The sequence below is a fragment of the Hoplias malabaricus genome, chromosome 3, assembly GCF_029633855.1.
Source record: "Hoplias malabaricus isolate fHopMal1 chromosome 3, fHopMal1.hap1, whole genome shotgun sequence".
Classification (NCBI taxonomy): domain Eukaryota; kingdom Metazoa; phylum Chordata; class Actinopteri; order Characiformes; family Erythrinidae; genus Hoplias; species Hoplias malabaricus.
The window spans coordinates 8,495,017-8,519,701 of record NC_089802.1 but is presented as its reverse complement, the minus strand read 5'-3'; the positions used below and the strand labels follow the sequence as shown (position 1 = coordinate 8,519,701).

The 24,685-nt window shown below is 41.2% G+C and overlaps 1 protein-coding gene across 1 annotated transcript; it reads right to left on the bottom strand.

The window, feature by feature from the left end:
- Positions 1-6,400: 6,400 nt before the first annotated feature.
- On the bottom strand, positions 6,401-21,679 carry synpo2lb (synaptopodin 2-like b). The gene is made up of 4 exons (XM_066666646.1): positions 21,578-21,679; positions 17,151-17,302; positions 14,647-15,362; positions 6,401-9,012 (listed from the first exon to the last, which is right to left on the bottom strand). Exons 1-4 carry the CDS (start codon positions 21,677-21,679, stop codon positions 6,401-6,403), a joined length of 3,582 nt encoding a protein of 1,193 aa, XP_066522743.1.
- Positions 21,680-24,685: the final 3,006 nt, after the last annotated feature.

Below are 24,685 nucleotides of genomic sequence, written 5' to 3'. Positions count from 1 at the left end.
AGGTGAGCGATAACTAAATGCATGCAAACGATTATTAAGTTTTACTTCTACTCAAGTATATTTGTATTTAAAGTAATCCACCTCTTTACTCAGCGATATTGATGTTAATTCTGTTTTTAAGCTTAAAAGGAAATACCACACCTCTTTCTAAACATAATTAACTCAGTTACAAAACTGAAATTGTACGAATGGCCTGAGTAACATCTGAGATATTATATTTTAATGAAAAGCATGTGGCCCAAAGTGCGGGTTTTAAAACTCCATCCTTGGCTTAGTTTTACTAAATACTTAGAATTTACTAAAAAGTCCCACTGCATTTCTGTTAGAAAATCTATTATTACTTCCATTATTTTATGAATGTAACAATATTTTAGCATATGGTTTAAAGCTACACACTCCTGCTGATGCCTGTGTGCAGGAGCGAATTAGGGATAGTCAATACAGTGTATTAATATTTGCTTAAGTCAGCACTTTGGCATGTACCTCAGGCAGTAAAACTGATTTACTCTGTATAATATGAAAAGGAAATAATTTTCCCTGTTGTGTTGTGAGAATGATCTTGTCTTGATTGCAGCAGGCATTTACAATGATGTGAAGCATCTCTATTAGAGATACTCTATATTCAGCAGCCTCACAGTGGGCATCTCAGGCAGTGGCGCGTTTGACAGAGCCCTCGAATGAAGACTTATGGCTCTAAGAGGAGAGGCAAGCTTATATACAGTCTTCGTCCCACCAATATAAATCCTGCACAATAACCCAATACAGTATGCAGAAAGTGTCCTGAGAGTGCAAGCCAGCTCCAGGCCTCTCAATGTCAACCACGGTATCAGTTAATCTAGTGTTTGAGGGAGGAAGTCCTGCAAATGTAGATGTAACATAGTGCCTAGGATTATTCATCACCTATGAGAAGAACCATGTTTAGGTGGAGTAGCGTAGCATGCTACTTAAGTTAATTCAGAAATAAGAAGCTTGCGATGTCACATATAATATCATGAGACATTTAATGTAAATTTTTTTACTGCTTTGAATAATACACATTTAGAGTCAGTCATAATATTTCGAATTCCATCACAGTTAAGACCCGCTTTTACACAATGCTAATGAGCTAGAAGGGAGATAACTACGTTAACCATCTTCTGGCAAATTAAGCCAGCCATTACTTCCTTTCAAAATGCTACCAACAGAGCATCATACACAGCAAATTCTCCAGTGTTAAATCAACACTATTAGTGTTAACTTAACACTGAGAGTGTTTAATTACTATGCTAACAGGGTAATTTAACACTAATAATGTTGCCTTAACACTGGTGAATTTGCTGTGAAGGGTAGCTGGACTAATTTGAAGGAGAGCACTTAACTGCATTAGCATCTTGCTAAGAGATATCACAATGAGTAAAAGGGTTCTCTTATTTACATCTAGCTAAAATCTTCTAACATATAGCCCCTCGTGACTTATATTGATTGATTTGTTGATACAGTTTATGTAAGATGAAATGCTGGATAAAAAGTAGTGTACTAACTTAAAGTATTGTGTTCATGTAGAACTGATATACTTGTTTAATTCAAGAATATTCAGTGCATCAGATTTTAGTTTTCTGGCCTGTTTACATTGTAAAATATTTGGTGGTTAGCTCTGAAGCCCAGGCTTAGAAATTCACTACAAGACTATATATAAATAGTGCTGTATGCTGAAGCTGGCAGTATGGCTCCAGTGGGCTGTAACACACAGCAGAGTATGCAGTTCTGACCATCACCGCTGGGGGAGTTCCTCACAGAGCTAGAAACCTGCCGCTAAAGTTAGCACCTGATCGTCTGACATCTGACCACAGGCCATGAACCGTAGGTTCAGCAGGCAGTTCACCTCTTGGAGGATCAGGTTACAGAGGCAAAATCACAGTACAACGCGCTAATGGCTATAAACTAGATATTTGGACATACTCTGCCAAAAGGAATCAACAGATGAAAAAAATGTGAAGTGAAATTGTGCTTTTTGGTCACTGTATAATAGTACAATTAAATTTGACCTCTGAATTAAACCCATCCATGACAGTGAACATACACAGACTCTCTCTCTCTCTCACCCACATGCACAAGTGAAACCCAGAGCAGCAGTCAGCACTCTGCCGGTGGTGGTGGCAATCATACTGCTGACTTTCTGGTTCCCCTAAGGTTGTGATATCATTGAAATTCAGGAAAATTGTGATGGCCTAGTGGCAGTGCAGTGTTTATGTTTTGTTCCTTATATATGTTCTTTCTGCATTGGAAGCTGGTATGGCTCTGTGAGCAGGGATCTGAACCTTAGTCTTTGATATAGAAGGCTACAGTATTATGATACGTTCAATCAACCGTAGTATTTTTACTTGTTTATTAGTACTGTTATAATCTTATGTACAGAGAGCAGTAAAAGGGGAGAGGAAAGTGCTGGCAGATAATGTTAGTTTGAGGGTAGGCGAGAAGGAAGGAGAGCCATAGAGCTCCTGAGTGTTTGGTGTACCAAAGTCTTTAAACCCATATATCCAGCTCCCAGCGCCACCCTGAAATAAGTGCCCAGGGTTGTAGTTTTTGAATGACTGGCATTTTGTAGGAAGCACGGTGTGTATGTTTTATATGGACATGAACTATACCTGGCCTTAAAGAAGCGAACATCAGTGCCATCTTGTGAGCTTTTAGGATCACTACAATGCCAATGGCTGTTACACTGATTTTGTAAAAAATGATACATCACCATTCAAACATTTAAAATCATGACTTTACAACTTATACTTTGTACTGTAATGCAACAAATATAATTTGGAATATGTTTATTACAAATGACAATAAGTAAATAATAATCATACGATGATGCAGTTAATAGGTTGACTGAGAGGCTGTAAAACATGGGTAACATTTGAAAAGCAGTGATATAATCATAACTTGATATTTGCAGGTTTTTTAATAATTTAACCCTCCTGTTATGTTCCGGGTCAAACTGACCTGTTTTAAAGTTGTCTGCGTGGGTTTCCTCTGGGTGACTGTGACTATCTGTGAGGAGTGTGGTGTGTTCTCCCTGTGTCTGTGTGGGTTTCCTCTGGGTGACTGTCTGTGAGGAGTGTGGTGTGTTCTCCCTGTGTCTGTGTGGGTTTTCTCTGGGTGACTGTCTGTGAGGAGTGTGATGTGTTCTTCCTGTGTCTGCGTGGGTTTCCTCTGGGTGACTGTCTGTGAGGAGTGTGGTGTGTTCTCCCTGTGTCTGTGTGGGTTTCCTCTGGGTGACTGTCTGTGAGGAGTGTGGTGTGTTCTCCCTGTGTCTGTGTGGGTTTTCTCTGGGTGACTGTCTGTGAGGAGTGTGATGTGTTCTTCCTGTGTCTGCGTGGGTTTCCTCTGGGTGACTGTCTGTGAGGAGTGTGGTGTGTTCTCCCTGTGTCTGTGTGGGTTTTCTCTGGGTGACTGTCTGTGAGGAGTGTGGTGTGTTCTCCCTGTGTCCGCGTGGGTTTCCTCTGGGTGACTGTCTGTGAGGAGTGTGGTGTGTTCTCCCTGTGTCTGTGTGGGTTTCCTCTGGGTGACTGTGAGGAGTGTGGTGTGTTCTCCCTGTGTCTGCGTGGGTTTCCTCTGGGTGACTGTCTGTGAGGAGTGTGGTGTGTTCTCCCTGTGTCTGTGTGGGTTTTCTCCAGGTGACTGTCTGTGAGGAGTGTGGTGTGTTCTCCCTGTGTCCGCGTGGGTTTCCTCCGGGTGACTGTCTGTGAGGAGTGTGGTGTGTTCTCCCTGTGTCCGTGTGGGTTTCCTCCGGGTGACTGTCTGTGAGGAGTGTGGTGTGTTCTCCCTGTGTCCGCATGGGTTTTCTCCGGGTGACTATCTGTGAGGAGTTTGGTGTGTTCTCCCTGTGTCTGCGTGGGTTTCCTCCGGGTGACTGTCTGTGAGGAGTGTGGTGTGTTCTCCCTGTGTTTGCATGGGTTTTCTCTGGGTGACTATCTGTGAGGAGTTTGGTGTGTTCTCCCTGTGTCTGCGTGGGTTTCCTCCGAGTGCTCCGGTTTCCTCCCACAGTCCAAAAACACACGTAATAAAGTGGTGAAAAATATAAAAAGTTATATAAAAAAAATATAAAAAAACGAGTGAATTATCCTAATTGAACCATTACCTGTTAGAGGTAAGGAACACCACTGCACTAAATATTGATTGAATAATTAGTAATGGAGTTAGTAATGAAATATTCACACTGCTTGTTAGGATTTTTTTGGTTTCAGACATCTTTTGGATAATTAAACATGCGCCGGGTCAAATCGTCCCGGCAACACCATTGCTGTTATTGAAAAACGAACATAACCGGAGGGTTAATCCTGTTTTTCAAAAACACTTGGAATATTAATGTACACACTTATAGAAAGCTATTATTATTACTATTATTATTATTATTACTAATAGATATAATAATGATTATGAACATAACAAATAGTACATGTATGTGGTGCAAAAATAGCTTTTGGATTTTTTAAATAAAATGTATTATTACAGAAACAGAAAAAGACAGACAAATGGAATAATTTTATTGCTGTTTGTTCAGTGTCTCAAACATTAAAAATGACTAGTGATATCCCCAGACACAGACAACATTCAGAACTTTCCATTTCTCTCAACATTACTGATGCTCTTCTCATTAAAGTTAAAACCTATTTTTTTTTGCCTGAGGCACTGTTACCCACAACAAATTCTACATTATACCAAAGCAAATATTCCTATACTAACTCTCTGTGTAAATGTATGGCATGCATGGTAACAAATCTGAAAATACAATACCAAGCTACATGTCTTACAGTTAAGAATAAAAAGAGAGAAAAAAATAGAGGTGGAGGGGATTATTACTGTGACTCATTTCTTCTCTCTCTTATACCAAAACCATCTTATAATCCAGTGGCTCCAGAGCGTAATTTAACTTCCAACTGCCAGCTACTAAACCTCAGAGGAGGAATGGTACCTACCACAGAAGCTCTTTTAATTGGATGTGTGTTTTCAAAAATGAATGTTTTTTTCATAGAATTGCACATTGATTTGTAATGATTTAAGCAAGAGAAAGGTTCATTGATATATTTATATAATAATTTATATAAATAAATGTGCATATCCAAAGAGTTGAAGCTTTTAAATTGTGTTCAAAATTATTACAGAGCAATCCTCTTGGTCCATTATCAGCTGATGTGTTGTATATTGTTGTATATGTATACACATAAGTGTGTATATGTATTTATTACATTAAACGTTTGTAAAATTGTTCAATCTCCTATAAAGGCATAGATATGTCTTTGGTTTTTTTTCAGGAGGGCGGGCATTTGTTTTTTAGAACAGTGGTGATATAAAACACACAGACCATGCTCACAGACAGTGCTCAAGAGTGAATCTGGAAAAAATCGTCATCAAGAATCATCTATGTTGAGAGCAGAGGCAATTAAAGTTGAAAACACACAGCATCGTTCACGTGATGGAGTGGCAGCATGCACTGAGCGATAACACAGAACCTTTTCTACTCTCATGCATATGTCTCCAGTGTAAATCTCCTTACTGCAAGCCGCATGCAGTTTCTGGCGGAGCACAGGAAAGATATGAGTGATCAGCATCATTTTCCATTGTCTGGAGCAGCATCTGAGTGAAATGAGTGCATGCATCAAGAAGCCAAAATGATCCATATCCTGATATGTGTGAAGTTGGCCTGCAGCTTAGATTAGGCCACTGTATATTGTGGTTTGTACCATCTCCCCTGAGGATACCAGTCTCATTCCTTTCCACACAGGTTCTGTATTTGCTGAAGCATCTCTCCCATCTCTCTTTGTCAGAACCACTGAACCTCACTGTCCATCGCTGTTCCAAACAACTCCGTTCTCTAATAAACATCCTGTGACAAATTTGACACATGTATACAATCCCTCTTCAGTCCTTGATTATCACACCTGTCAAAGACAGTCCATACCATTCTACAGTGGAATGAGCTTCAATGTCTTCATTCATTATCTCACCTTGATCTACTCTTTCCTTTCATCTGAGTCTTTCTCTCTCTCTTTTCACTCCACAGTAATCGTTATTATTAATCTGCCACCTTTGTGTGCTGTCACTTTTGATGGCTAAAGTCATGTCTCTGGTGGTCTTACGTATGCTGGTATAATAATTACATATAAGCATTATCTTTCATCTTTGTGTGACGTGTAATAGAGTGCAAAGTTCAGAGACTGTCCTTCTTGTGTTTAATTCCTGCAACTGTGAAAAAATCCGCTCCAATCAGTCTGTTGATGAGGTCCAATACTTCTTGTGAATAAATCACGTACATGCAAATGTTACATTCAGTGACTGTCATATTACATGTGCACTAATTCAATCCTGATTCACAACTGAAATGTCCCATAAGCGTTGTGAGGTGCTGGTTCTTCAGTGTGGAGTTAATTCAATAAAGCACCGAGCCAGGCCTCCAGACCTTGGGCTGCAGACCCATACTAGAGGTGCTAAAGCGGGGTCGGGGCACCTGCAAGTTCTGGCTGCTTGCAGACATTTCGAAGCACCTCCTAGTGGGAGAGAGTGGGCTCAAATCTGGAGCACTCTGAAACTGCTTGGCTGCTTGAAATGGGAACTGAGCTTGCACCGGAGTGAGTGCTGGGGCAGCATTGGGTAACGCTGCAGTGGAGAACTTAGGCAATGCTGGTAGGGCTGCTGAACGTGCTGGAGGTGGAGGAGAAAAAGGTGGAGAGCTGTGAGCAGCTACAGGAGGAGGAGAGGTAATATCAGAGCGCCACATGGGCTCAGCCAGAGTGGTGGCTGAGCGCGGGACAATTACAGTAGGGCTCAGGGTCATGGGTGCTGACATTGGGGTAGGGGTGGAGAACCGCTTGATCTCATACACACGAGGGGACTTCACAGGAATTTGCTTTGGTGGGTTCAGGGTGCTGCCAGTTCTATTCATTCCATTCCGTTGCTGTTGGTTGCTGGACATGGTCTGAGGGACACTGCCCCCATAACTGAACAAGGAGGAGTTGAGCTGGTAAGGCTGCCTGCTCATGAAGTCCAACGCTTTAATGCCTTGTTTGTGTTGTCCAGGTGCTCTTTTAACTCCACTTCTTGCAGCCTCATTTGACTTACAGCCTCGCTGGGCCAATGGAGGGCAGGATGGAGACAGCAGTGGGTTATAGCTAATCGGAGGAGGGGCACGGACATTGGGGGAGTATTTCCAGTGAGCTGGGAGAGAAGGACTAGGTGAAGGTTCACGAGGCTGGGCTGGAGACTTGGGTTGTTTGTCTACCACATAGCGATCCATACGACTCATACGACGTGCAAACAGTTCTGCTCCTTTCCCTCCCATCTGAGGAATCTCGGGAGTGTTGTAGGGTGCTGGCTTTGGAGCCACCGGTGGAGGTAATCTGCCACTTTGAGCATGCATAAAATTGCAGGCCTCAGCACCCAGGTTGAGGAAGTCCTCTTCAGGACCGGACTCAAAGCCAGGCTCTGCCCCAGAGCGAGATCTCTCGTCATGATTCTGCACTAGAGACAGCAGCTCAGGGTTGTATGAAATAGGCTTCTTTTCCTCAGGCTTGCTAAACATGGGTTTCTTCGTGCCTCGGCGACGGGCATCCTGCAAAATTCCAGTGCGGGCAGCTGGGACAGAGATCCTCTGCTCTCGACAAGAAGCCTCTTCATTTGAATTGGAGAGGGGGTACTGATGGGGCGTGGGAGACACTGCTGCTCCAGATGAAGTGGTTACCACTGAGATATATGGGCTGAAGGAAACCTTGTGAGGTGGTGATGGATGTCTGTTTGGACTCTGAGAAACATGTGCAGGAGTATGAGCTGAGGCAGGAGGCAGAACAGGGGATGGGGTATAGGCTTGTGATGACATAGGAGCTGGTGGTGGAGGTTGATATATGTTGCTAGTCATAGTGGAAGTTGGAGTAAAAGGCATAGTTTGTGCAGGTGGAGAATAGTAAACCTGGGCAGCCTTAGTAGGGGCTGGGTTAAAGGCTGGAGCATGAGCAGATGTGGGCGAGAAAGGTCCAGATGTCCCCGAAGATTGTGGGGAGAAAGGTGTGCCATTTAACAGAGGAGGAGAAAATGGAGGGGATGCCATTGAAGAGGTTAAAGAGAGTACAGATGGTGGGCCACTAACTGTGGCTGGTCTAGGGGGGATGTAAAGGGAAGCAGTGGAGATGGCCCTCTTTCCATCAGAAACAGAGCCTGCTGGAGAAAAGGAAGCTGGTACAGCTGCCACAGATACGGCTTGGGCTTGTTGTGTGGCTTTCTTGGCACTGCTGGGTCTGAAGATGACCGGGGCTGTAGAGGCTCTATGGCTAACGCAGCCAGGGGCAAAAGGTCTGGCAGTTCTGTTGAGTACTGAGCTTCCAGGGGAAAGATCTGATTGCTCAGATAAGGTTCCTGCCACAGGGGTTATGGAAGTTTGACCTGGGGAGGACAGCACCATGCTGGTTCTGCTCACAATCGTAGGCTCCCCATTCACCATACTGCTATTCTGAGAGGAGAACTGGGTAACTGGAGTAACAGGTGTGTACATCTCAACGTGGTTAGGCTGCTGCTGGGGCATAGGGGCTGGGGCCAGAGTAACAGGTGTGGATGTTTGTTTCTCAGCCCTTTTTCTCTGTTGCTCAAAAAGTTGTGCTCCTTTGCCTGAGGTAGCACTCAAACCTGGACTATCCTCTGTTTCTCTGTCAGTTACCACACAAGCAGATGTCCTTCTCTCCAGTACATCAAGGTAGCCACTATCCCAGGTTGGATCTGGAGCAGAAGAAAGGCTATCCTCATCCAGCTCTGACTCGCTTCCTAGAAAATAACTCTCGTCCTCGGTTTCCCCTTCTGTGCTGCTTAAGCTCTCGCCATCAACACTGCCGAAACAGGTAAGTGTGTACTTCTTAGCGCGCTGACGGCGCTTCTTGAACATAAGCACACCTTTAGAGTGAGGGTTTGGGGCATCGGTCAGCAGAGAGGCAATGGTACGGCACTTGGATCGGGCTTCCTTCACTTGCTTGTCCTGCACACTCTCACTCCGGTGCAGCTCTGAGGACAAAAAGTGGAGAGTTAGCATTTAATTGAACGGTATAGTATGTGTGTATAGGATATATACCAAATTTATATTCATTATGTCAGTGTTGACACCATAGCTTCTACCCTGATCTCTGAAGGTCATAGACTGAAGTGGACAATGACAGAGAGGGTTATGAATGCTAATGCTCCTCCTGTAATCAGACAAGCATTTGAGAATCTCAAAACCTAAACATCACTCAGGAGGAATGTGAGGTCACCATTACAGATATCTGTCACAAGAGCTAATTAACGCTAATTGTCAGTCTAGCGTTTAATGACACGACTGATTAGCATTTAGCCTGAAGCAGCAATTACAGATGCAATTACAATATGAATAGTCCAAAAACTCTGATTAATAAATAGGACAAGGATTGTACAAGGAGTTAACATTTTCAGTGGCATAAAAGCTCTAAAATAGGACACTAATACTCTGGATAGATACTAAAAGCATGTTTGGCACAGATCTACACATGGTAAATCTGTGAGCTCACCCCTCACTACAAATAGCCCTGTACATTCTAACGGTAGGAGAGAGTGACCTCTGAAGACCTAGAAAAAGTCCTTAACTTCACCTACTAAAACCATTAACAGAGAACGTGACAAATGTTGAACCAGAAAAGCTGCAAAATTCGGCACACGTTAATGTGAATCATCGTCATCACATTCAAAAACAAGGCTGGGAGATGAGTACAAACTGTGTATGATAGATCCTAAATGTATGTTTGAAATGAATTTTCACTCCTCTGAAGTAATAATGAAGTGATGGCATGCCTCTTTACTCACTGAGATCTATTTAGCAATTCATTCGTCACATAAGCCCACATTATAGTAAAATAAAATATATTCCAAACAACATCAGCAGTTTAAAACATCAAAACAGCGCTCAACACTTAGTGAAGCACAAACCTCACTCAAATACAGGACAATACAGTGCATCAAATCCTTAGGAAACCCAGCATCAACACACATCCGCTTCCTACTGCTCAAGATAGTGAAGAAGTCCCAAGGTTTACCTGCATAGACAGTGGGTGCTACATGTTCAAGCTCAGAGCACGATGTGAGGCTCTTCATGTTGGTCAGTAAAAAGGTTGTTCCCCCACCTTCACGCTAGCCTCGAATGGAAGGACATGCTGGTGGAGAGCAGCCAGCAATCTCTGGGGACTTTGTCCACATTGCTCCCGAATCCTCCAGTCCACAGCCCTGGGTGAGACCTTTTAAAGACCTTTTGTCTGACCACAACTCCCTGCCATAGGCCCAAAGAAACCCCATTATGTCATTTGAACTATTTCAGTCAGTGAGCAGCACTGGTAAGCCCTGGCCACCTGTCTGGGCACAGCAATCCCTGTCTGCCCTGAATGGATTGGTTAGACCCCACAGGTTTTAAAGTTGTAATGTCCAAAGAGAACACACAGATCATGGTTACCATCACCCCTTGTTACTCCGGTCATCACCGTGTGTGTTGATACTTCACACCAATTGGTTACAGACACTCATAAGCCCCCAGACCCCATTATGCTATCTCAATCAGGCTGAAAATTTCAGCTTTGTAAATCAAGCTCAGATACAAGCTCTAAGAAGAGACACTCTTTGAAAAGGGCATGAGGTTAAATCATTCAACTCAAATAAATCATGATGAAATACAAGAGGGCAAAAAGCCATGAATAATTTTATGAAGAGTCATCAACACATCAAGTTTAAATTTAACATTTACCCAGATAATCCCAAGCTGTAATGTTTATATTGTTTACACGAGACTACATTGTGTAAGAAAATCAACCTACACCTAGCCCCTAAAGTGTGCCTTATAGTCCACAGCTTCTGATGTTTAAGTACATATAGCTGATGCCCCCCCCAACAGATGTCACAAAATTGTTTTGAAAAGTGTGCTTTTTCAACTGTGGCCTTTTACATTGTGTTAACATTTCAAAATGAATGGGTTAAAAAATAATAATAAAAATTGTTTGGAATGAAATCTTGTCACATTAACTTACATTATTGCTGTATAGATTTCATCCATCCATTCATTATCTGTAAGCGCTTATCCAATTCAGGGTCACGGTGGGTCCAGAGCCTACCTGGAATCATTGGGCGCAAGGCGGGAATACACCCTGGAGGGGGCGCCAGTCCTTCACAGGGCAACACACACACTCACACATTCACTCACACCTACGGTCCCTTTTGAGTGGCCAATCAACCTACCAACCATGTTTTTGGACTGTGGGAGGAAACCGGAGCACCCGGAGGAAACCCACACAGACACAGGGAGATCACACCACACTCCTCACAGACAGTCACCCAAAGGAAACCCACGCAGACACAGGGAGAACACACCACACTCCTCACAGACAGTCACCCGGAGGAAACCCACACAGACACAGGGAGAACACACCAACTCCTCACAGACCCATGGAGCTGTGTGACTGCGACACTACCTGCTGCGTCACTGTGCCGACCTGTATTGATTTCATCTCCTATATAATTATTATTTTAGAAAAGTGAGTGAGTGAGCTTGTTAGTGAATGTGTGAGTTACAAGTGTAACTTCCCATCTAAAAAGCACATCACAAAATGGTTATCTTATATGATATACAATAACATTTCCAGAAAGCAATGTACTTTGTGCTTAAATATAGAGTACAGGGCTGTAAATTGTCATAGTTTTTAAAATGATAAAACAAAAAAAACAATATTATATCGTGATATTAGTGATATTCAGACTTGTTTACATAATGACGTCATGCATTAACCATAATACGGCATACGTTCTTTACATGAGTCATTTAGCCACAGTGAAGTACGGTGGAAAGTGGCTCTGAGGTGGAGGAGTTTGTTCCAAAAAAGTGGAGTGTCTTGTGGAGGTGGTTTGGTTATAAAATATCAGATGTACAATAAACCATGGTATTATGTTAGAAATGAAAGAAGCCTTTAATATTAGTAACAAATATTAAATATATATACTACAATATAATATAATTCATTTTAATTTAACATAGATATTATTGCAATAGTCCTGTTTTGTCAGTGTTTTGTCATATCAGCAAAATTCCCTTAAATATCGTGATATTATTTTAGGGCCATATTGCCCACCCCTAATATACACTATTTTTTATTTATTAATTTATTAATTTTAAGGGAAGGAAAAGGGATTCCTCTCAAATACAAAATGCGCCCAGTGCACTGTTAGCACACTGCACCTGCTGAAGTCTAATTTGTGCTGTAAACCTGCCCCTACTTTCACCCAGCCCTGCTGTTCTAATAAACTGTACTTTCCAGCAGGGAAAATTGTACACAAAAATCCTAAAAGATTAGCTGGTACATGTATATGATTAAATTAAACTAAATAAATACATAATTAAATAAAAAAAACACATGAGAGTTAAAATAGTGCTGAACAGAAAAAATATGTTAAAGAATGTATGTTGCAGACCAAAACGTCAAAACATGAAACCTAATCAGTGGAAGAGAAGATGGAAGCCCTAAAACATTCAGCAGTGATTCCAAACAGCAACTGGACATGCCTTTCCAGGCATGCTAAAGAGCCACTTGAATTAAGGGACTGACTCAGAGGTAAAATATAGCCCTGAGCTCTTCCTCTGTCCCTCCCCCAAGGCCGACATCATGTCCCCCCATAAAGCCTGTTTAGCATTATGGAAGTGCCCCCCATGCATTGCTCACATGAGCCCACCACCTACCAGCTCCAGTTACAAAGACACAGTACTAGAATGTACACAGCAGTCCTTTTCAATGACCACATACAGCACTTATAATCAATAACAGTCTCTGAATATTGAAGAAACACTGATAACTTGCTTTAAGATAACAACAACTAAAAAACATTTCCACATCCTGGTCTCTCTTTCTGTTCATTCTTCCACTGTGTGAAGACAACACAATACACAAAGCTTTGAAAGGATGTGTTATTACTGAGGAAAATCAATGTGTTGGTGGTATACATCTCAGCATTACGGAATATGACTGATAAACTGATTTTTAAATAATCCAGCAGATGTATCTGTAAAACTGAAAGAAAGTCTTCCAAGAGAATGGAACCTCTAATGATCTAAATATATTCTGTTTAGCAGCTGAATGTACAGTAATTTACAGTAAAAAATTAAAATATGTTACAAAAAAGCAGGTGGACATTTCACTTTTTAATCAGGTTACACCTGTAGTCAAAGCCATAGTTGAGCATTTCTGCTTTAAAAGGACGCCAAAGGCTCAAATGGGTAGATTCAGACAGCCAGGATTTCTTATGTCATAAACCTAAATAATCAATCCCATCAAGTTATATTTTGAAACAAATTATATATATATTGATGTACAGATATGAGTTATTAGAGGTTTAAACAATGTGTCTGAAGTAAAAAAAGCACTCCATTAAGCTTTTGTATAATGCCAAAAAACATTGTATGTAATGACAATCACACATACTCTCATCTGTGAACATCACACAGTCCACAAGCTTAAAGTTTACAACACTTTATAAGTGTGTGATTGTAGGAACACTAAAACATTTCTAAAAACCTAAAGTCCTTCTATTATATCACGGCAAAGGACATTTTTACCACCTTTAATTACAGGGGTTGGACAATGAAACTGAAACACCTGTCATTGTAGTGTGGGAGGTTTCATGGCTAAATTGGAGCAGCCTGGTGGCCAATCTTCATTAACTACACATTGCACCAGTAAGACCATGTGCATCCAATGGTTCAAACATTGTATCCTGAAGGTGGTGCCGTGTATCAGGACGACAATGCACCAATACACACAGCAAGACTGGTGAAAGATTGGTTTGATGAACATGAAAGTGAAGTTGAACATCTCCCATGGCCTGCACAGTCACCAGATCTAAATATTATTGAGACACTTTGGGGTGTTTTGGAGGAGCGAGTCAGGAAACGTTTTCCTCCACCAGCATCACGTAGAGACCTGGCCACTATCCTACAAGAAGAATGGCTTAAAATCCCTCTGACCACTGTGCAGGACTTGTGTATGTCATCCCCAAGACAAATTGACGCTGTATTGGCTGCAAAAGGTGGCCCTACACCATACTAATAAATTATTGTGGTCTAAATCCAGGTGTTTCAGTTTCATTGTCCAACCCCTGTATGTGCAAAATAACTAAAAAATTTGAGTTCACTTCCCTTGTTCAGCCTTTATGGGCGTGGTGTGTACGAACAAGAGCTGCCTTACGACTAATTCTGGGTACAATAAAATGCTCACTCCCCAATTATTAATGGTGGTCAGTACATTTCTGTTGACAGAACATCTCACCACTGCTGCCACTACTGTAAAATCTCTGTTAAATCTGATAGCACTGCACAGTTGAAATGTCAGAATTTTATTGGATAACATTAACTACTTTACAGTCTGGCATGTGTCTGAACCATCTGTGTGAACAGCATCAGTTCTTGATTCATGGCCACTTCTGGCCTGGTGGCTTGACCCCTCTGATTTGCCTCTTGGGAGCAGCATTTGAACCAGCCTCCGAAGATAGTGTATGAGCTAAGAGGAAATGATACTAAAGCAATATGGCTGCACTCATAACTGAACGAAAACTAGGCATGGGATGGAGACTTCATTAAAACCCTTCATTTCAGATACTTACTGGCTTGCTTGGCTTTATCCATGTATGTGACAGTGAGCTCTTCATCCACAGGGTTATCCACAGGTCCCACCATGGGTACGAGTTGTCTGTGGGACACCAGCATCAGGGCTTCTTTTGCTCGTTCAGGGGACACCAACGGAGGGGGCACGGTCGGAGGTTCTTGGAAACCACTGTCCACCCCGGATGGGCTTTGGTCAGAGTTCTCTGAGGAGTTCTCAGCCTGTTCTGACTGGCTGGGCTGGAAGACCACTTCTCTGCGTGCCACTCCAGGTAAACTCTGCTGCTGTGAAGATCCCGTCCCCTCCTCTGTCCTATTAAAATTGGCCCAGGCCTTTGTCTGGGGGTACATACACAAATTATCGGAGGCACTCTCGTAGCCACTCATCTCTGAGTACTCCTCCTCGTGAGGTTTCGGTCCTTGACTGTTTGCCTTGGCTGGAGAGCTGCTGGGGCTGCGACGCTTCTGTCTGCGATATTTCTCTTCAGATATCACCTCTGCATCACTGTCCGTCTCGCCATAGTATGCCTCACTGTCTGGAGGGGATGTAAGGCACTGCGGGCCATTGGTGGGGGATAGGAGCACTCCCATGTGGTTACTTGATAGTTTGGAGGAGCTTGGAGGGGACAAGGCTCTCAGGGCTGCTCTGTACTCTTTATCAATGCGAGGGGAGGGGGCTCTGTCCAGCAGCACTACAGACTGGAACCCAACAGCAGCCCTAAATAGGGCCAGAGAGCATAACGTTAAATTTTACTTTTGAAAATAAGACTTATCATGTATAATAAAGTGAATGGTTTTGGTTTTAAAGTCAGGTGTCGCTGTGAAATACACTCTAAATGTATGCACACATGACAGCTTTAAGAGGCACCAAAGGTTTGTATCACTGTGCCCTATAATGAAGCACTTCACAATAAAGCAGTCAGAATGAGTGTTTACATCTGGTTTCCTGAATTATTCAGAAAAAATATGCATAATCCCTTTTTAAAAAGCTACTGTGCTTGTATGAAAATTGTAGTGGTAACTAGTTTTTTTAAGAATCACAACAACAGTACTGTGCAAAATGTTAAACACTTGAGAAAATGAGATTGTAAAAAGTTATATCTAAGCAGTAAGAACTTATTTAAAAACAAACAAACAAAACAAAACCCCTAATATTAGAATAAAAACAAATTGCATTATTATAGTCAGTAAATGTGCAAACATTGAATCGTGTCTTCTGAATACACACACACACACACATACATATATATATACACAAACACACACACACACACATATACACAAACACACACACACACATATACACATACACACACACATATATACACACAAACACATATACACATACACACACACACACATATACACATACACACACACACATATATACACATACACACACACATATATACACACAAACACATATACACATACACACACACACACATATACACATACACACACACACATATATACACATACACACTTGCTCACTAGTGCAGTAGGAGCACTGAATACACACCCAGAGCACCCAGGCAGCAGTTGGGGAGTCAACTAGTAAAATGCTCGAGGACACCTCAGCTGTGGATTGAGGAAGGAGGACAGCGGTGGTATGTATTTCTTTAACACTTTCTATATCTCTCCTCCTTTAAGTCCAGTATTATTGGAGGTTTTCTTAAAATACCTTTTTTTTAACTTGTGAATATACTTCATTATGTTAAATCAAGTACGCTGTTGATTTAACAAATCTTTACGATCAAGGAAAATATCTGAAAACAAACACATCTAGTACTTTTTAGGTAAAAAAAAATATTTTATTTTACTGTATATTATTTTATTTATACGGGGGGGGGCACCTACTGACGTGCAGACTGACCAATTAAATGATTACAAAGAAGATTATCGACCAATAACGGTAGCACTACAGTCAGACCGTCCAATCAGAAGATTTTAGGCTACTTCACCGCGCCCACTTCTCACTCAAGCGAACCAATCGGAGTAGGGGAGGGCGGGACTAGTTTGTGAACGAAACTTCTCGAAATTCTATGTAAACTCTAAAAAAACAAAATCCTGGACGTTTGTGAAATTCCGCCCGGACATTTATTTAAGTCTAAAAAAGAGGACATGTCCGGGTAAAAGAAAAAAAAGCACAATGCTTACTGGGAACATTAAAAAATCATATAAATAAAAATAATCTTAGGTGCCTAAGACATTTGCACAGTAATGTATGAAACTAAAGCTTTAAATATTTCAATATTCCCCAAGATTTCACTGTCACTGTCGCCCTGGCTTCCTCTCCTGGGGGGGTTTACATTCTTTACCTTTTTACATTTTGTGTTAAAACTTTGTCTTTACTGGAATTCTGTGAAGCTGCTTTGTGACAACATCAGTTGTAAAAAGCGCTGTACAAATACATTTGAATTGATTTGATTTGCTAAGAGAGGTGCTGAAATTAGGGCCCCACAAAGAGAATGCGGAGGTCTCATTGCTGTGTACTCACTCTGACCTTTTAATTCTCAGCTGAAGGGTTCCCTGGCTGCTGTCGATCAGATTCATGGCTTCAGCGTGGGACAGCGGTCCACAGGACACTTCATTGATGGACACCAGCTCATCTGCCTCCCGAAGACCAGCCCTGCAGGCCTTACTGCGCTTCCTCACCTGCAACAGCAGAGGGAGACACTGTAAACCATGTGAACACAAATCATTCTACACGCGCAAAGGTCTTTCCTTTGCCTGAGGGGTCAACAGCAGGAAATAGATTTAAAAGACAGGATTAAAATATGAGCAGTGGCGTGACTTAGTTTTGTCAAGTCAGGAAGCCTGTGGTTATTTATTACTCCTAGCAGAGACACAGAGGCTCAGTCTCTTATCAGATATTTCTCATTTCACACTTTGAGACTAAGGTTGCTCTCATCAAATGTTCTTAATATCATAAACACGTTCTCATAACCATTATTTATGCAAATAATATGATACTTTCGGCTAGATTTCTTCAAATATAAGTGCTGAGAAAATATGCTGATATAATAACAGGACGTTTGTATCAAGAAGTGTTAAATAAATGGTTTGGGGTGTACATGGTTATTAAAAAAAATATTCTGAATAGTAAATGAGAGAAAGAAAGCCAATATAAATATGTATGTTTCAATTATTTATCCCAAACCTACTAAAACTTCTTCACCAAGTTGCATTTGAACCAAAAAATAAAAATAATAAATACCTGTAAAGCCCTCTATAAACTAAGTCACTCAGCAGTGGGCTTAGGTTAGCAATCCACACATGCCTTAGAGTAATCTTACAAAGCCTATGCCACCATCAACTATTCAAACCCTGTGTCTCAAAAAAGCACGACTGGTTTTTATGGGTTTATATGTACAGTGTATTAAAACCAACATGATTTGCATGAAACTAGAGCTAATAATAGCTTTAAAATATCACCCAGTTTTCTCACTGACAGTTTGACCTAGCTGCAAGGATAAAGTGTAGAGGACGGGTGTTGGCACATGGTCTTGAATGTTCTGATGTGTTACAATCACTTTTGAACAGTCACATGTCAGATATGAGAGTGTTGCTCTAACACCCACTTCACCCGTACATACCACCACTGACAACATGAACCGGCCTCCCACAATCAGTACAGTAAGTGTTTTCCTTTTTAAAGCAATAACACTGGAGCAAAGATAACACCCTGTTTACCTACACACACACACACACACATATATTTGTGTACAAAAATTAATTAAAAAATGTATATTGTCCCCCTTGGGGCAGCACGGTGGTGCAGCAGGTAGTGTCGCAGTCACACAGCTCCAGGGACCTGGAGGTTGTGGGTTCTAATCCCGCTCCAGGTGACTGTGTGTGAGGAGTTTGGTGTGTTCTCCCTCTGTCTGCGTGGGTTTCCTCCCACAGTCCAAAAACACACGTTGGTAGGTCGATTGGCGACTCAAAGTGTCCATAGGTGTGAGTGAATGTGTGTCTGTTGCCCTGTGAAGGACTGGCGCCCCCTCCAGGGTGTATTCCCACCTTGCGCCCAATGATTGCAGGTAGGCTCTGGACCCACCGTGATCCTGAACTGGATAAGTGGTTACAGATAATGAATGAATGAATGAATTTTCCCCCTTCACCTAAAAATATTAATGTCCCCAAAAAATAAAAATAAAAAATCTCCCAGGTCTTATGTTTTGTCTCTTAAAGTCTACTTTTGATATTTGTGAGTTTTATTTACAGTCTAATTTCATTTTAAACTGTGCCACATGGTCTTTGTAACATCACAAAAACATTTAATTCAGAGTAAGCTAATAATGCTGTTTCATTTACAAATTTATTGATCATAAAAACGGGGGAATATAGTATCTTTAGTATGTTAAAACTTGAAGTACATCAGCAAACTCAATGAAAACTGAATTGTTTTCTTTTGTTTTCTGTTCAAAACAATGTCTATAGATTTTTTTATATATAACTAATATTCAGTTCTCATTCATTCATTCATTCATTATCTGTAACCCTTATCCAGTTCAGGGTCGCGGTGGGTCCAGAGCCTACCTGGAATCATTGGGCGCAAGGCGGGAATACACCCTGGAGGGGGCGCCAGTCCTTCACAGGGCAACACACACACACACAAACACATTCACTCACACCTACGGACACTTTTGAGTCGCCAATCCACCTACCAACGTGTGTTTTTGGACTGTGGGAGGAAACCGGAGCACCCGGAGGAAACACACACAGACACAGGGAGAACACACCAACTCCTCACAGACAGTCACCCGGAGCGTGAATCAAACCCACAACCTCCAGGTCCCTGGAGCTGTATGACTGCGACACTACCTGCTGCGCCACCGTGCCGCCCATATTCAGTTCTTAAAATGGAAAAAACTAACAAAAATATTGAATGCGTCGTTCAGTGAGACATCTCTGGCCATAAATATAAAACTATTCCCAATACACTAGTAGATCAATAAAGGTTTAAGTTCTTTTCTTTTAAGTACTGTACATGAAATTAACCAAGAATGTGGGCAGTTGGAACAACATTGCTGGCTAGTGCCAGGGCAGCTGTTGCCTCTGTGCTCATTCTTCAGCCATGTGTTCCCTGGAGAACCTAAATAAAGTCCTCTGCTTTTGTCAGGAGTCAGTTTTCAATCGACTGAAACAGGTTCTGTTTGAAAGAGTGCGAGGGGTTTGTGGCTGTGTGGGGTATGAAAGCTAAGAGAATGGGACAGAAAGTAACCTCAGCTTATAAAGTGTACATGAGAAAGGTAAAATGTGCTAGGACTGAAGATGGCCATACAGTATGTACAGTGAACAGCCCTAAAGTGTGTGAGACGTTTCAAAGCACCTGCAGAACATCTTAGTGCCTAAATGCTGTTAGCTGAGTAAGAGTCACTGAGTTTGTTCCGCATGTCTGCCTTAAAGGAGGCCATCATGGCGGCTGCCAGATAAGAATATCTCATTTAGAAGCAGAACTTGCAATGGAAAAAACCCAGGCCACAAAAGGAATGGCAGATAAAACCACAGAGAGGTGACCTTGGGTCTAATGGAATAGACAGGAGAGGACAGGGGTCTTCTGAGTAGGGGAGGAACATTTTTGCTGTTCATAACAAAACAGTATGTTTTATGATTGCCATAATCTTAGGAGGTAGAGTTTTACAGCACAGTCTAGCCCTCATGATTAAACAGCACTCAGCTCATGGCTCATGACTTCAAAATAGCTCCTGGATCAGGGAAAATACATTTCACTCAGTCATCGCTTAACAAATGTGGCCCGGCTTATGTGTAAATATAAGTCTGAGCCTGTAATTCTACTCAGTCTTGAGGTACGCTTTTAGATGATCCACAAAAAGAGTGATCCTCTGAAAGATTTGGATTCCAGAGGAAGCCAAATTGAAAGCTGACAATGTGATAAGAGTGAGGAGATACTGTGTGAAGCCCCTGGTGGGTTTATCTATAGAGATGAACAAGACCTCGCTGACCTCAAACTATGATTTCATTAAAAATAGGCCAAACCAAACTGTTGTAGATTTATACAATTATATATATACAGTCTAGGGCCAACATGTAGCAGAGACATTCTTGTCCAACACTTTTCTGATGCTATTATATTTTTGCCACAGTGTCATTCTTTAGGGAGTTCAGTTACTGGTGTTATATTGTTAGCTCATGATCACAAACATCACTCCACCTCATCCCTAAATTATAGAGAGTGAATGTCCACAACACAAAGTGTGTGGACATTCACGTGTGTGTGCGTGTGCGCGTGTGTGTGCATGTGTGCATGCAGATGAATGTATGGGTCTATAACATGTGCTGATATTTACTATTAACATAAAGGGTGTCATCAAACTTGTGGACATTTAATAAATTCCTATACATATTCTACACTCTACAATAAACTATAATTTCATATAAAGCTTATTAGATTTGAAATGGCATCAAGAAAAACAAAAACCTCTGAATAAAACATGTCTGACTTTCAAAAACAGTAATAAACACTTTAGAGTAAAATAGCCACTTGTCTACACTTTCGCTGAGTGCCACACTAACTGAACCCCTACCAGGAACTGCCCTCCATAACTCCATGCAGTGCCCTGGTGGATTATCACGTATTCTCTACGTTCTTTCCTGACACATATGAAACATACTCATCAGCTCAACAGCAAGACATCTCATACTCAGACCAGTCTGGATCTACAGGAGGAGCACACACACCAGTGCAACCTTCAGCGTTCTCGTGCCCCTGTGTTTAAGGCCTAAAACAAGTGCCTGAATTATATGAGATATGATTATGTATTCTCCACCCGTACTACCTGATGGTGGCAGAACCACAACCAACACAAGTTAAATTTCACTTTGTGAATATGAATATCACTCTAATTCTAAACAGTGTGATTCCAGTCTGAATAGCTTCATTGCCTCATTTACCTTTTAGACTCTTACCTTGGCCACTTGAAGTGGTTTCTGCTGCTCTGCACCCCCCTGTAGTCGGAACCCCCACGGTGCTCCCCCGGAGAGGGCGACCATTACCTCTTCTGCCACCATTATACCCACTGGTTTAAGTGTCACTCTGTCTGTGTGTTCCGGCTGTGTCTGATCACCCTCAGACTTCTCGTCCCATCCCTGGATCTGGAGCCCACTTCGGTGGTCCTGTGTGCTGAGCTCCTTCAAGTTCTGGGAGGCACGTGCTAATACAGCCTGAGAGAGTGGGCTGATTGAGGTGGTGGTGGGGGGGGGTCTCTCTCTCTTTTCTCTCTCTCTCTCTCTCTCTCTCTCTCTCTGCTGGAAGGCCGTGTTAGGTGGTGGGGGGTTTTCATGGTGGAAATCCAGACCCTCCTTCCCTCATCCTAAAGGCCACACTTGTCCTGTCAATCTACAGAGTGAGGATGCTGATAGAGCGTCTAAAAATAGCCTGGAAGCCACATTGCATTTTATCTATGAGAGTCTCCTCAAAAGCTGAAAGGCTGTGTGAAAAGAATTTGTGAACAATTGCATTCTAAACTACAATGGAGTCCAATAAATTAAACATAATGAAATGATTAACACCACGGAACAACCAAAAGAACCTAATAAACAAATAAATACAATAGATACAATTGAATGATGCTTCCTACATTGTAAAGAATATTCATATTAACACACATATTTTCAGAGAACAAATATAATATACACACCCAGGTTCTCTGCACTGAAACTAGGGGAAAAGTTAGTTAATTTATCAAAGTTAATTATTTACTTTAATAAATTAAAATGCTCAAAAAGATTTCTACAAAGATGTTTTCCTGGAGAAGGACCAGCATCTGCCAACAATTCCTTCCATGACATCCAGTGAGCTGAAAAAAATTCTTGACCTGGTTCCAGTCCACAGTTTTAGAACATCAAAGACACAATACAACACAGGCTTTCATACAACAAGGTACAGCCCAGACAGGCTTAAAGTATTTAAAGCTTCTAGGAACAATTGTTTCAAGGTTTCATGGTATATTTGTATCAGGTTTCTGCCTGACTCTCCGCATCAAAGTCCTGTCAGACTTGTCTTACATGCAATTTAACAAAACTGGGATGTATTTTACATTCAAGTAAGTATCAATAAAACAGTATAGTCTTTCTATTTTGTGACATTAAGGTTTTCAGATAATTTGATTTTTTTATTAATAAATCTACAAAATAGATAACTGGATTTGCACATTCATAAACTCATTCTACATTGTTTCAAGCTATGGAAGCTGTTCAGGAAGCTGTTGCTTAATCTGTGTGATTAATTTATTTAGTCATTTATTGTCTCCACGGTGTGCAGTAATAAATATACAGGGGTTGGACAATGAAACTGAAACACCTGGTTTTAGACCACAGTAATTTATTAGTATGGTGTAGGATCACCTTTTGCGGCCGATACAGTGTCAATTCGTCTTGGGAATGACATATACAAGTCCTGCACAGTGGTCAGAGGGATTCTAAGCCATTCTTCTTGCAGGATAGTGGCCAGGTCTCTACGTGATGCTGGTGGGGGAAAACGTTTCCTGACTCGCTCCTCCAAAACACCCCAAAGTGGCTCAATAATATTTAGATCTGGTGACTGTGCAGGCCATGGGAGATGTTCAACTTCACTTTCATGTTCATCAAACCAATCTTTCACCAGTCTTGCTGTGTGTATTGGTGCATTGTCGTCCTGATACACAGCACCGCCTTCAGGACACAATGTTTGAACCATTGGATGCACATGGTCTTACTGGTGCAATGTGCAATTAATGAAGATTGGCCACCAGGCTGGTCCAGTTTAGCCATGAAACCTCCCAAACTAAAATGACAGGTGTTTCAGTTTCATAGTCTAACCCCTGTACTTGGTCAGGGTTCATGGGTGCTGCAAAAATATTTTTGGCCCTCTCACTGGGGGACTGCAGATTCAATCACTGATGAATAAAATAGACCCCACTATCTCCCAAAACTAGTATGATTCTATCCAATGTGAACTTCTATTAGCTAAACAGAACTAGGCAGTTGGCATTTTCCTTTTAAACTTTTACCTGTCCAAATGTAAAGTTTAAGAAGTAGTTAAAAACTAGATATATTAGGCTTCATGTTAAAATAAAATAAAATAAAATAAAATAAAATAAAAACAAAGAAACATTTGGTAAACATTCTCTAGAACCTGCATCTTACACTTTTTCTTTCTTCCCCATGATACCCACATCACTGGCACAGGGTGAAATGACTAAACACTTGTAACACATGCTTATTTTTATATCTGCCACATCCTTCTCTAAGTTCCGCCTCTAAATTCATCTAAACATTACTTTGAGCTTCAATACATCATCCAGAAGATGAAGACAATATACTATTTTATAGAAACAAAATTCTTTATATTTCTTTTTAATAAAATAGTTAAATATAAAGCAATAGTATGAAACTTTTGGTACGTGCAGAAGGAGATCCTTATAAAAGCAATTTTGTTGTTGTTTGTTTGAGAATCTCTTGAATTTAATGTCTGCAAATATTTGAACATTTTTCATCTGCATTGATATAATATTATTTCATGTATGGTTACTTTTACTGAAAGGAGATCTGAAAGAGAGCATCTTTATTTACTTTATTGCCATATTTGTGTTGCCTTTTTACTTATACACATTTTTTAAAAGACCATTAAACATGGGTTAATGTGTATAAAACATACTGTTTCAGTCCAAAACTACACAGCAGCTGTGTACTCCATCTAAAAAGTTTTTTGTTTTTTGTGTTGGCTAGTTTGGCTAATGTTGGCTAGTTTTTATGTATTGCTCTGTTAGCTGTTAATTTTGCACTCTGTTTTATTGCTCAGCAGCTGTGGTTCTTGGTTCAGTCACCTGTTGTCCTTCTGACTTCTAGAAAATCCTTCTTTCATTGGCAAGATTGCAAAGTTAATAAATAAATCCATTCTTGGGTTTTATTATTAGTGGGTTTGGAATGCATACAGTAATGTCAGAAAGACACCAAAGAAAAGGGTGTTTATCTGCAACACTATATAATATTAGAATAATTATTAATATGTATCTACAGCAAAATCAGCAAAATCTG